The sequence below is a fragment of the Sarcophilus harrisii genome, chromosome 3, assembly GCF_902635505.1.
Source record: "Sarcophilus harrisii chromosome 3, mSarHar1.11, whole genome shotgun sequence".
Lineage (NCBI taxonomy): Eukaryota > Metazoa > Chordata > Mammalia > Dasyuromorphia > Dasyuridae > Sarcophilus > Sarcophilus harrisii.
This window is the reverse complement of record NC_045428.1, coordinates 28762775-28777407: the sequence shown is the minus strand read 5'-3', so window position 1 is coordinate 28777407 and position 14633 is coordinate 28762775. Positions and strand designations below refer to the sequence as shown.

Genomic DNA, 14633 nt, shown 5'->3' with positions numbered 1-14633 from the left:
ACAACTATGGGGATCAAAAAAGGTTTCCCAAAAAAGAAGATGCATGAACGGAGCCTTAAACTGAACTAGGAATTCTAGGGAGTAGAGTTAAGGAAGTGTGCATCCCAGGCAAGAGACTTGGAGCACCAAAAAGTAAATAGGGCAATCTGAAATAAAAAAAAAAAAAATGATAGAAACAAGGAAAAAATATTTTTATACAATTAAGAGTTATGGTCAGAATTAAGATCTTGTCTTCTTATTAAGTGATAGAATACAATGGCCTACTGAATACAACCAATCCAAAAAAAAGGTTTAGTAATTGTCTCAAATTTAGCACATTCTGAGTTCAGTGGGTAAATGAAGGGACAAATAAAAGGCAAATGTCCAGGTGTGGGCTTGGGAAGTCTCCATGCAATGCCTCCTGAAGCTCACACCGATTAGAGAAACTGCTTCAAACTAATGAAATTAGTGCCTGAGGAAGGTGCTCTAATTAATATCTGCTGACAGCAAAGTCCTTGAGGCATTTTACAAGCTTGTAAGCACTGCTCTGTAATGGAACTATTGTCCCCAAAGAGCCTGGATTTTAAGTCAGAGGATCTTAGAAAAAAACGCAACCCTGGAAACTTCTAGCTATGTGACCTTGAACTAAGTCATTTTTCTTGTGTGGAGTTCACTTTCTTCATCTGCAAAATGGGGGTGGGGAGAGATAAGAGGCTCAAACATTTAGAGCTGAAATTAAATTTTTGATCATCCCTTTCAATCTCATTATTTTGCAGATGGGGGAAGTTCGATTCAGAAAGTTAATTGATTTTCCCAAAGTCATACTGATTGCAAAGTTAGGATTTCAATCCATGTCCTCTGACTTCAAATATAATCCTGTTTGTAGAATTGGATTTATCTCTAAGGTGCTTTCTAGATCTAATCATAGGATTTGAGATCCCTTGTCAATCTGAGGGCATCAAGTATGCCCTTCCCATTTGATCTGTTAGCTTTCACGCTATAGAGGTCAGAATGTGGGTATTTAAATTTAATGCTCAAAACCCCAAAGGAGATGAAATTTCTATACTAAAAGAGATTTTCTATTGAGAGATCATTCCTCCTCTTCACCCTTCCCTAAACAAATCTTTGGGGTATGATTCAAGCTAAAATTTAGCTGGAATTTTTAGAGGAAAACCTCTTCAGATGTGTTCTACAAGATCTTAAATCAAATAGCTTTATATGTGGCCCCATCAATGGGCTTCCCAGAGATTAACTTGTGTTCCCCACAATCAGCTATCTAATGGAGAAGAAAAGAGCAAAAGGAAGAACAAGGATGCAGTTTCTCAAGTAGATTTTTCTTAGAGTCATTGTAAACTAGAGGGAGGAACTGATGAACCAGAAAGAAGTCAATAGATAATGACTAAAGTTGGAATAGTATGGGAAGGAACAAGACACTCTCAAAAATCATGCTGAATTGGACCTTTTGTTCCAAATTATTTTCTTATATATCTCTATTAAGATGTATTAACACCAATGTCTGTGTAAAAATTGAGCTCACCAAAAGCCCAATTACCCTAGTTTAAAGCAACACATACTCTGATACCTTAATAGATTAAAGCACCTATATTGAATCAATAAATGAATTTAGAATAGGTGCTTGAAAGCTATTGGACACAATGAAGTGATGTCGGATACAAAATACATTTGGATTGGTTGAAGAGGGTTTTTGTGAGAATTAAATGAGATATATTTTATAAAGCACTTAGCACAGTACCTGGAACATAGGAGGCACTTTTAAAATCATAGCTATTATAATTTTGAATATGATAATGCTATAAAGGGCTTGTATTAAAGCAGAAAGCTATATTATAATCAGGGATTTGAGCTTCTGATAGCAGAGAGGGATATCTCAGAAAAATCCCTGAAGAAGAATGATTTTTGAAGGGGAAGGAAATGAGACTCTTCTTCCTCCATTTGGTTGCAAGATGACCTTATGAAATTGAAAATATCAAAGGATTTGTAATTTTTATCAGATTTCTAGCATCATCTAACACAACCCAGATGGTGACAACCCCAGGCACACTGAGAAAAGTCAGTTTCACAACTCTATCAGGAGTTTAGTAAAAATGCTACACAATGCCTAAGGAGTACTTTATTAGTTCCGCTATGAAGAGGGGAACTAAGGATTTCTGGTAACCAGACAACTCTTGGCTATGTTTTCACCCCACTTACCCCTGGACTCTGTATGGTCTATTGATGAGAGACTGTCACAGACTTTTGGGGGAATGTTTGTACCAATTGTTCTTACCAGATTCTCTTAGTAAATAACCCTTTCTAAAAGCTTTTTAATTCTGGTTGACTTAATACCTATCATGAGATGATCAGAAGGAGCACACCAGCGGGGGTTCACAAACTATAGTATTAGAAAACCAACCAATCCTGTGGATCATAATAATATTATCCTCATTTTATCATGAAGAGCTTTAAGTATACACAAGTTATTTGTTCAATGGTACATAGCTAGAATGTATCAAAGATGATTTCTGAAACTTCAGGTCTTCCAGTCTTCATTCACATCAAAGGGATATTGATAAAGATCAAATTCACTAACAAATAGATACATTAATGTGGTTATTATTAACTTCCAACTTTCTGATGAAAATGACAAGCCATATTATAAAATTTAGCTAATAAACATTGACTTTCCCACTCCAAATGAATCTGTGGTGCTGTAAGCACACCCTCTCTTCTATAAATAATACATTTTAGTTTTGAAAGAGAATGTTCAGACAAGTTGGGCTTGATTCGAGCAACTTTGGAAGTTCCTGCCTTTTAAAGTAAACAAATACAGGGTGGACATCTTTATTTGGAAATCCTTCTTAAACTGCTTTTAGGTCTCCCATGTTTAAACAACTTCATCTGTGACATAGGGAGGCCACCAACAGCAAGGAACTCAAAATCTGGTGCTTGAAGGAAACTTGGAGGTTATTTAATTTCATATCCAAACTTTACAGTTGAGGAAACTGAATGTTAAAGAATTTGTTCAAAATCACACAAAAGTAACAAGTAACTGAGCCCAGATTCTCTGACTTCAAGATCCAAAAAGCAATCCCATTTTGTTAGTCTCTATCTCTAGTCTCTATCATCCCTAGTGACAGCATAAGAAAATAACCCAGTTATCACTTCTCCACAGAAAAGCCTCAAGTTTAAAAAAAAAAAAAAAGTCAATAGTTTTAGGAGGTACAAAAATCTCTGCTCCTCTTTAGAGTCTTGTCCTTAAATTCACCTTAGTTGAAATTAGCCTAAGTTAGAAAGTTAGGCAGAATTTCAAGATTTTCTATAGCACACTAGGTTCTGTATGTCTCAAGTCAGTAATTTCTTGGCCTTCTGGATGGAAATCAGGTGACTTATCTTAGTTCCAGTTCACTGTGAAACAGATGAAAATCAAAGAAAGATTAAGTTTTTCATCCAGGTAAGGTTTAACATCAGGTAATAGGTTAAGTGCCTAGTGATACAGCTAGTAAATGTCCAGGACAAGATTTCAATTCAGTCACCCTGACTCCAGGTCCAATACTTATCCACTGCACATAAAAGCTATAGAATGATAAGGGAGTTTGGAGGCCACTCAGTTCAGCCTTCACTGCCTCCCCCAAATTAAATGACTTGCCCAAGATCAAAACAATCCAACCAGACAGTCAAAGTTTATTTATTATGCATCTCCTATGTTCCAGGCACTGTTCTTTATTCTGGAGGAGGACCCTGACAGCAGAGATGATGCCATGAAGTGCAAATGAATTGGATTTAAGTGAGGTGGCTGTGCAAAGGGTATGATACTGTAGAATATGGAGAATAAGAGGGAGGGGAAAGAGAAAGAAGGAAGGAAAGGGAAGGAAGGAAGGAAGGAAGGAAGGGAAGCAGGGAAGGAAGGAACAAAGGAAAGACAAAAGGAAGGAAGGAAGGAAAGAGGGAAAGAAGGAAGGAAGGAAGGAAGGAGGGAAGAAAGTAAGGATGGGAGAAAGGAAGGAAGGAAGGAAGGATGGAAGGAAGGGAAGGAGAGAGGGGAGAGGGAGTGTGAGGAAGGAAGGAGGGAGGGAGTGTGAGAAGGAAAGAAAGATGAAACAAAGAAGAAAGAAAAATGTCCAATTCAGGTACCTAGGAAGACAGCTCTATTCACAGAGGTTGTAGCTTGTCCTTTCTAGAAAAGGATCATGACATCAGGAAGGTGATTCCAAGAAGTGCCAGTGAATTGAATTTAATTAAATCACCAGCCTCATTTTCTCCTCCAGAGCCATCCTACATGCTGGAGCCAGAGAGAGGAAGAGCACTTCTTGCTCTCCAGGATCTTACATTCTAATGGTACAGGCAACACCTGGAAATGATTGAGGAAATAATTAACAGAGGGAAGACTCTAGAATTCAGAGATCATTAGAGGCGGATGGGGATGATGGAATTTGGGTGTTGGTGACCCCAAGCTCTCTGACTCTGGTTTTCTAGAATTCTAGCCATTGTGCTATGTTGCCTCCTTATTTAACCAGCGGACAAAACTTGTAATGCGGGAGAAACTGAGGCAAGATAGAGATATTAGAGAGTATTTAATAAATTTTTTGAAAGGGAGAGATTTACAGGAACCAAATGGATCCATGGTTTGGTCCCAGGGCTGAATGAGACTATTGTCTTCAAGAATCTAGCAAATAATGTGAGTTCTCAATGACATATACACGAAGCTCAGACAGAGGGTAGACCCAGGCAGGGTCGGAGTCAGAGTGCTAAAAGCGGGAACACGGGACTAACAATCGGGTTCTGACAGGATGGGGGAAGGCATGGGGAATATCTGATAAATTGGGATGACAGAATGGGGAGAGGCACCCAACATTCTGATGATGTCTAAGATAGGTCTTTCTCCGTATCTGGATCATCACGATTGGGGGGAGGGGGGGGACACTGAGCAGAACAATTAGAAGCTGAGGCAGAACAATTCAGGGAAACCGAGGCAGGACAATTAGGGAAACTGAGTCAGGACTGAGGACAATTAGGGAAACCGAGTCAGTGTCTTCGCCACTCGAAGGAGTTGCTGATAGAATGTGAAAGAGAAGAGATATTTTGCGTGACTGTGATTACCCACTTACAAAGTGCTGCCTTCAATAAGCCTAAATTTTCCTATACTCACTCCCGTTCTGTCTCTCTATACCACTTCTGACCCTAAATTATGGCACGCAAGATGCACACTAGATTTGAGCATGTGACTACTCGGACAAAATCACCTACCCTCTTCCAGCCTCGATTGCCTCATCTGTAAAATGGGGATCACAGCCCCCATCTCTAGTTCCAAATCCTAGGATTTGCTACACGTGAGAATCAGCAGCACCGCGGGTTTTACAGCTGAGGGTACCTCCGACTCCGCCCACTCCAGGCCACGCCCCTCGTCTCCGTGGTTACCAACTTATGCCTCCCGGCGGCAGCGTCTTTGCGTCACTCAGTGCGTGCCTTGACGTACGGCGTGCTATAAATAGAGAGCGCGCAGGCACGGCCCTCCTTTTTCCGCGTAGTGTGACCAAGATGGCGCCGGTAAGCCGGGGAGGCAGCGGCGCCGGCCCGGATGACAGACAGCCTGGGAACTTGGGGGGTCCGAGGAAGCTTCGGGGCGTTCGCGTGTGTGTGTGTGCGTGTGTCTGTGTGCGCCCGTGGGGGGGCGTCGAGTGTCAGCGTCTAACGGGGCCCTTCCGGTCCCCTCCTCCACCGCCCACGAGGACCCGGACGGCCCGGGCGCGACACCTTTCTGCCCCATCCCCCACCCCCACCCCGGGCTGGTCCCGAAGGGGCCGCGTCACACGCAGCGGACACAGTCTCCCCTCTGCGGAGGCCCGGGGCGTTGGTGGGGCGGAGGTGCCGGGGTCGGGGGCCCACGGACAGCCGTTTCCGTTATCCCCGGCTGACTGACCCTCCCAGTGAAGGCCCTCGTGGGGGGCCGGGTCTGCCTTTCAGGGTTCCCCGCGCTACGTGATGGTGTCACTTACACACGTATTCGTGCTTGTGTTTTTATAAAATGGTACTTAGGCTGCGCCTGCTGTATACCAGGCTGTGTCAAGTATTTAGTTACAGCCTTACTTTGGTGTTCACAATAGCGGGGGGAGGGGACTATACTGTTATCTCCATGCTAAGCATTTATATAGCACCTACTGTGTACCAGGCTGTCAAATTCATCTTTTAAAATGCCCCTTTTTTTTGCTCTTGACAATTCTTGAGAGGTCAACACTACTCTCGTTGTATAGATGAGGGAGGGAATAAGCATGTGTTACTCCTGCTTGGCAGCCAGAGTCTTTGCCAGCCCATTTATGATGACCTCATTTGGTGCTCACCACCACCCTGGGAAGTGAGAGTCCCCTTACAGGTGAAGGAGGGAGTAAGCATAATGTATAGCTTGTGCTCAGTTCTTACTTGATGTTCACAACGATCAAGGGAGAGGGAAATGTGTTCTTAGTTTCCCCATTTTATAGTTGATGAAACAGGCAGGTAAAGTGATTTGCTCAGTTATGCAGCTAGTAAGATCTGTCTGAGGTCAGATTTGAACTCAAGTCCAGCGCTCTATCTTCTGGGCTCACTCTTTGGAGTAGGTTTGGAACTGGAAGAGACCGTAGAAGCCACTTAGTCTAACCCTCTTTTTATGGAGGAAGAACCAAGGCCAAAGGATCAAATTAGTAAACTTTTATCAAGTTTCTACAGTGACACAGGCCCTTGCTGTCCTAGTAAGGAGATGCCAACAGATACAAACTATATACAGGATAAATAGATAATTAACAGAACTCACTAGTTAAGGGTTGTGAAAGGCATTTAAAAACTGGGGAGGGAGAGCATTCTATGCACAGGGACAGCCTGTGAAAATGTCATAAATAAGCATTCCCAAGTTCCACTTTCTGTAACTCTTGGGAAGCTGGTACTACAAGTATTTTTTGTTTCATATCCCTTTAAGATGCATCTGAACAGTGAGAAATCCTGGATTTGGAAGTGAGGATGTCAAGCCTCTTTGTACTCCAAATGTTACCCTGGGTAGCCACACTTCTAATGTCAAATATTGGTGTTGAACTCTAGATGGCACAAGCTATGATGTAGACCTTGGAGTATTTATGAAGTATTTAGTAGCCTCTTTTCAGACTTATAAAGCATGGTCACACCTGCCATGTACTAACTGAACCTGATTTTAATGTGTAGTTAGAATTTTTTCAGCAAAGATGATCTTGTCTACGTTCAATGACTTGCCAAAGGTCAGCAGGCAATAGCAGTCTTAAGTAATATTGAAAACTTTCTGATTAATCAGCCTTTCCTTTCCAGCAGGGTTGGGCTCTAAGGTCCATCTAGCTAATTTTCCTGTTAAGAGGCCCAGTCAAGACAAATTTTTTTTCTTTATTATGGATAGGAATAGATGAACCGTCAGCAATTATGTCTAGGGGGCATGCAAACAACTTTTTATTCAATCTCTTAATTTTTAAAAATCTTTCTTACTAAATCACATTTGAGGAAAATAGCTAGGCTCCATTTTACAGTGTAGTTTTAGATAACTATTTGGTACAAATGTTAGAGAATTTTTTTTTTTTTAATGAATTTTTTGAACCTTCAAAACGATGTTTTCCCTAACTGCTAAGGGAAACTTTTGCTATTTTTCCTATGTGTATGTTTAGGAAAAAAAGAGCTTTACTCAGTGGGTTTTAAAAAAATACTTGCTAAATGTAAGCAAATAATGTGGGAATCTGTACTTTAATTATGTTTTGTTTTATGAAAGGATCCATAGGATATTGAATGGATTATTTTTCCCCTATCATATTTAAAATGATTTCTTGGCAAAGTTCTGCAAATACTGTTTTAAGAACAGTGTATAAGATAAGGTGCATTTCCAGAGTGTTTTTTTCCTTCAGTTTTCTACTGAATATTGCATTTTGTAGAAGATAGACTCATTTATTAAAATAAATTTTTTTTGTTGTTGTTTTTTAAAGCCTAAAGATAAGAAGGCTAAGAGATCAACTTGGAAGTTTAATCTTGACCTTACTCATCCAGTTGAAGATGGAATCTTTGATTCTGGAAATTTTGTAAGTAACAGTTTATATTCATCCTTGGAGGGTAACTAACCTGTAAGTAAATGTGCTGCATATTTTTTATGTGTGCCTGTTTTATATTAGAAAAGTGTATTTATTTTGATTTTAACCTAAGTTGTATTCCTAGGGTACCTTCCCTAGGGAATATCTAGGGTTACCTTCCCTAGTGTTGTATTTTTTCTGTATTTTTCAAAATAGGAGCAATTCTTGAAGGAGAAAGTTAAAGTCAATGGAAAAACTGGGAACCTAGGGAATGTTGTTCATATTGAACGCTTCAAGAATAAGATCACAGTTGTGTCTGAGAAACAGTTCTCTAAACGGTAAGAATATAGCTTGTTTTCTTTATCTAATGTCCCTTTAGGCAAAACTGTTGCACTTTTTGTAAATCTGGAGTTACCATGGATGTGTGTCATTCCCATCTTAAAATGGCTTCACAATGGGCAAGGGATGTGAAAAAGACCTTTTTGCCAACATTAAGGTTGTTTCAAATATTGCCTGACTTTCCCTAACTCTTCCAGGATGAGTAAATTTTGTCTTATGCATATGTATGTATACACACACACATATACAAACATATACTCTTGAATGTTCAGGTGAAAGCATAGTAATTCATTCTCTTTCCCCAAAGTCACTAGTAATTACAATCTGAAAGGTTCTCAGGGTGCCTGTATTATAATGGGCCATATTATTTTTAATTCTGTTTGATTTTATAAGATGCTGATAATAAATTTTTTTTCCTCCCTATCAGATATTTAAAATATCTTACCAAAAAGTATCTTAAGAAGAACAATCTTCGTGATTGGCTTCGTGTGGTTGCATCTGACAAGGAGACTTACGAACTTCGTTATTTCCAGATTAGTCAAGATGAGGAAGGCTCTGAATCTGAAGATTAAATGGGAAGCTGAGCAACCCCTTTCTTAAGGGATTTGAATTTTAAGTGTTCAAAAGAATAAAATATTGTGACACTAATTTATTGGCAAATAAAATTTACAATAGTGTTTAAAATTATCTCTAGTGTTTAAAGGTCTTAAGAGTAAGATGATAGTTTATTACATTTGATTTTTATTTATGATCATCATTAATTTACTTACAGGCAGAACTATCAGAAGAATTGTTCGCCTGTAAGTTAATCTTGTCTGAGGACATAATTCTAAACCAATTCACTTGGCAATAATGGGAGTTGTCCCATGATGGTACAAAGAAATGCTTTGGCATTCAACGCTTTCATAACCTAACTGCCCATTTTTCCAGTCTCACATCTTACTTCCTGACACTCCTGATCAGTGACACCAGCTTATTTAGGCAATCCAGGTTAAGTATCTTGCCCAGTATCACTTAGTAGGTGTCTGAAGCCTGATTTGAATTCAGGAAGATGAATCTTACTGACTCCAGATCTGGCACTATCCATTGTACCACCCTTGAATAATACATAAGCTTCTGTAACTTGTCCACTTTTAACTTTAAATATTTTAGGTATGGGTTTATAAAGTAGAATGTGGGCATTTGTTGCCAGTGGTCATATTTGCTATTGTGTGAATGGATATGAACTCTATACTGTGAGAAAACTAGAAAAGGAAACTACCTTCTGAGTATATTCTTTGAATACATACAAAAAGCCAGAAAAAGCACCAAAAAACCCAATAATCACTTTACTAGAGTAAAGATAACCTTTTTTCTAAAGTATTTCAAAAACTTTGGGGTCAAGGAGATGAAAATACACTTGGAAAATTTCACTGTTAGGTTTTTAGAAAATGAAGTCTCAATAGATTTGTGTCCAATCAATTCCCAATTGTGTCTTAGTAACTTGAACGTCTGAATATTGAGTATTGACTGATAGCAGCCACATCATTTCCTAGCCTTTGTCTCTAACGTGTACTGTTTATACATTTAATATCTAAAGGTGAAGACGGTCATACATATTGATTATAAATAGTACTTGCAAGTAGAGAACCTTCCAAATGGAAACATTTTCTAGTTGAGTTTCTTGTTTAGAGACTGGCTGAACTTACAAGTCAAACCATAGGTATTAAGCACTATCATCAAGCACTGCTAATGGATAAGGGATAAAGAAGGATTAAAAAGTGGTCCCTGGCCTCAGATCTCCCATTCTATGGAGGAGATAACATGTCAGTTACTATGCATACAAAATGTTTGCTGTTCAGTCATGATAGACTCTTCATGACCCCATTTGAAGTTTTTGTTTTGTTTTAGCAGAAATACTGACGTGATTTGCCATTTCCTTTAGTTCATTTTACAGATGAAGAAACGGGCAAGCAGAGTTAAGAGATTCACCCAGGTTCTCATAGCTAATGTATGTCTGAAATTGGATTTCAACTAGATTTTTCTCGACTCCAGATTCTATTCTTGATTGCCTCTTTTGTCTTCCAGAAAGCTTTTTCTTAAGCATTCTCTCATAAATTTTCAGTCCATCCCTTGAATTTCCCCAGCCTCCAAATAGGGTTCAATCTCATCCCTAAATAAGCTAGACCATAACTTCAAATTATATCTTTTCCCTTTCACTAAGAAACCGTTGGGAAAAGTTAAAAGTTGTTCTTGCAAAGGACATTCCCTATCTTCACTGTCTTAGATCTTTGCTATCTGCCTTTTTTCCCCCAAGTCTATTGCTAAAATAACTTCCTTCAAGGTCACATAACTTTTTCTTAAGTCATCCAATCCAATGTCTTTCCATCTTCATCCTTCAGCTTTGTGTAATGCAACATTGTAGACTACCTCCTCAAGTAAATAAAGTTATTGTATCTATAGTTTTTATAGTCTCCATTTCTGAATATATCACCATCCTTCTCCCTTCCCAGCAAGTGATCTGTAACAAAGGGAGTAGGAGGAGGGAAGCAGTTCAGCAACATATCAACTGACTGATAACAGGCAATGTTCTACATCTAGTGTCTAACATCTCTGCACCTCTTCTTTTCAACTCCTTCAGTCTATCTGCCCTGTTAACATGGCCATTGAAAATCTTATTGTTACTTCCATATAGCCAGGAAGCCTTGATTTGTACTCGGACCTCCCGAGTCCAAATCCCAGTTCACCTATTAATTGTGTCCCTTGTCAAGTTATTTATCCTCATTGGCCCTCAAATTCCTTTTCTTTAAAATGAGGTTCATTTTATTATTCATAAAATTAATCAATATTCATTATTCATTAAAAGGTGATCTCTTGTGTCCTTACTCTAAAGACTGATTCATACCACTGGTTAATCAAATGGTATTTTAAAAATATAACCTATTTCAATGATATTCATAAAAAATGATTAACTGAAAGTAAAAATATGATAAAAGATTACATAATCTAGTCAGTTTAAAAAGCCTATATCCAAATGTAATATATTTCTTTTTAGCTTTTCTATAAACTATTATTTAATGTAAGTGTATCAACTGTATTCAGAAATTAATTTGTATTCATAGGGCCTAATTCCATAGATATAACTGGTAAAATCTGTCAAAACATTTTAGTTTGATATTTCCCACCTAATACTTTCAAAAAGATTTCAATATTTCATGCCTTGATTGGACTATAAAGGACATTTTGCTCCTCCTTTAACTTCTTTTAATGTAGGTGACTTTTTGCTCCTCAAAAGAGGGTCTTGACATTAAATTTTATAGCTCTATAGAAGAAATGTTACAAATTGCTTTTTATTTCTTGAATAAAGGAAATAGTCTCACCATTCTGACATGGAATCCAAATTTCATTGAGAGAAGGATCCTGGTATGTTAGTATAGGTTATATTCAGCAAGGTTCATGATCTAGCTATCTTGATTTCCCCATCCACAAAATAGAAACACAAATGTATTATATGGAATAAATTCATTGGCCACTTCTAGCTCTTGGCAGCAGAATTTGGGAAGTACAACTTAGGAAGCATCAGAGAATTCTCTTTTAATTAGTTCTCTGCCCAATAAATGCCAAGCAAAAGTTGGTTTTGTGTCAATTCAATCTAATAAGCATTGACTAAATACATACTTGGTGCTGGTAATAGAAAAATAAATATCATAATGGACTCTGCTCAAGGAGGTTACATTCTATTGTTGGTTACAAGATGTACAATAGATGAAAAACAAAATTTATGCAAAGCAATTAATTGATGGGGGAAGAGCATTAACCACTAGTGTGGGATAGAGGCAAAGGTGTCTGTAGGGGCATCAGGAGAGGCCTTTTGAAACAGATAAACCTTCAGTGTGAGCTTTGAAGGGAGTCAGGGAGTAGACCTATCTGCCTGATGATTTAAGGGCACTTTAAGGGTGCTTTTGTAGTGGCCTTTGGCCAGAACTCACTATCCCTATTGGCTCTTTCCATAGACCAGGAAAAGGAGGAATGGGGTTGAGAATGGTTCAGAAGCAGGGGGTTGTGGGAAACCTATTATTATAACCACTGCTATGTATGTGTCTAAAAGTTAATGGCCAACTTTACTAAATAATAATAATAGCTGCATTTTTATGAGTACTCTGAAGTTTGTGACACACTTCTTGTTCATGATATGTTAGTGTTTTCTTTGTACTTTACCATACCCAGATTCTTTGTAATTTTCAATATGTGAAATTTAACTTTAAGAAAAAACAATTGTTTTGTGTCTTTCAGTCCATCACTTATTTCCTTGTACTTAAAGGGTACAACACTAAGCTAGGAGAGTGGCTGTCTGAGTGAAGGGGACAGGACAGGACTCAGGGATGTTATGTTATGGAGAAAAACTGGCAAGACTTAGTCGCCAGATGGATATGGGTGTTGAGAGTGGAAGAAAATGAGCTGAGCAATCACAACCTTGTCCAGAGTTGTTCCTTCTGTTCTAGTTCTCTCTAATGAAATAGCTGTAGGATTCTAAATTTCCAAGAGATGAAGGAACTAAAAAGAACTAAATGAAATGTTCTAATCAAATCCTTAATCTCTTTCCTTTTTCAACACTGTATATTGATCCTGAACTACTTTTTATTTAATCATGATAGATTTTTTCCTATTTGAATTCTTTGTTTATCAAACTGGGCATGTTTTTGCTAATTCAACAAATATTTATATCATTCCTGATGAAGGGGTTCAGTGCTTAAGTGTTCCAAATCATGTGTTTTGACAGCATTTCCTCCACTCCAGGCTCCTTCCTCTGTTTTATACACCCAGTGTTTATTTTGGAATTTTCCTTTCATCAAAAGTTTCATAGGTTCCAAATAATACAAATTATACTGGATAAAAACTTGACTCAATTTCTGATGGCTTACTTACTTGATACAGTATATCAAGGTTGGCATGAGGTTGGATCACCTTGATTTTACCAGCTGAAATAACAATACTGATTTCATCATATACTTTAAAAAGTCAATTTAGCCACAACCTACCACCAACAAAAAGCCAATCTTTTGTTTAATTTTTTAATATATCATTTTTAATATTCTTTTTTAAATTGAGTTCCAAATTCTCTCTCCCCTTCCCTCCCTCTCCTCTCTCACCTGCCCACTGAGAAGGCAAACAAAATGATATTAAACATGTGAAAATTGCAAAACTTTTCTATTAGCCATAATACAAAAATAAGGCTAAAAAAGTGAGAAAATTATTCTTCAATTTGTTCAGAGTTCATCAGTTCTCTCTCTGGAGATGGATAACATTTTTCCATGATGGATCCTTTGGAACTGTATTGTTAGTAGTCAAGTCTTTTACAGTTGATCACATTACATCATTGCTTTTACTGTGCACAATGATCCCCTGGTTCTTCTCACTTCACTTTGCATTAGTTCCTGTAAGTCTTGTCATGTTTATTGTCTCTTTTTTTCTGAAATCAACCCCTTTCTTGTCGTTTCTTACAGTATAATAATATTTCATCACAATTCTATGTCAGATCTTGTTCAAGCACTCTCCAGTACATGAGCATCCCTCAATTTTCAATTCTTAGTTACCACAAAAAAGAGCTGTTATAAATATTTTTGTACATATAAGTCCATTTTCTTTTTCTTTGATCTCTTTAGGATAACTGGTAGTAGTATCACTGAAACAAAGGATATGCAGTTTGATAGCCCTTTGGGTCTAGTTCCAATTTTTTTTTCTATAATGGCTTGAACTAGTTTGCTACTCTATTACCTGTGGGTTAATTCTGTTTTTTTTTTTTTTTTTCCTTAGGTATTATTTTCTTCAGTATTTTTGGTACCTCTTTGTTAATTCTCTTTTTACAATTTTCTTTCATTATTCTCATTTCTCTTCCTAATTTTCCCTCTGCCATTTTTATAGTTTTATTTTAACTATTCCAAGAATTTTGTTGGGCTTTGGTCCAATTACTATTTCTCTTTGAGACTTTGCTTGTAACTGGTTTTACACTGTTGTTTCCTTTGGTGTTGATGTCTTGGTCTTCCCTGTCACTGTAACTGATTTTTATGGTGATTTTTGTTGTTATTGTTGTTTGCTCATTTTCCTAATCTACTTCTTGACTTTGAATTTTATGTTAAAGTTGGACTTTGCTCAGCTGGGGTGGGAAGGCACTCTGCCAAGCTTCAGGCTTTTTTACATTGCTGTTTTCAATTAGTTCTGGGCATCTGCAAGTTTTGGGTGCTTTCAAGGTGATGTGACTCTGGAGAGATGTGGTCACTGCTCTTCTGGTAC

General features: G+C 37.9%; 1 protein-coding gene across 1 annotated transcript; it reads left to right on the top strand.

Moving 5' to 3' along the window:
• The first annotated feature begins 5385 nt into the window (after positions 1-5385).
• On the top strand, positions 5386-9050 carry RPL22L1 (ribosomal protein L22 like 1). The gene is made up of 4 exons (XM_003766159.3): positions 5386-5523; positions 7944-8036; positions 8241-8362; positions 8791-9050. The coding sequence occupies exons 1-4, from the start codon at positions 5401-5403 to the stop codon at positions 8933-8935; spliced, it is 483 nt and encodes a 160-aa protein (XP_003766207.2). The 5' UTR covers positions 5386-5400; the 3' UTR covers positions 8936-9050.
• Positions 9051-14633: the final 5583 nt, after the last annotated feature.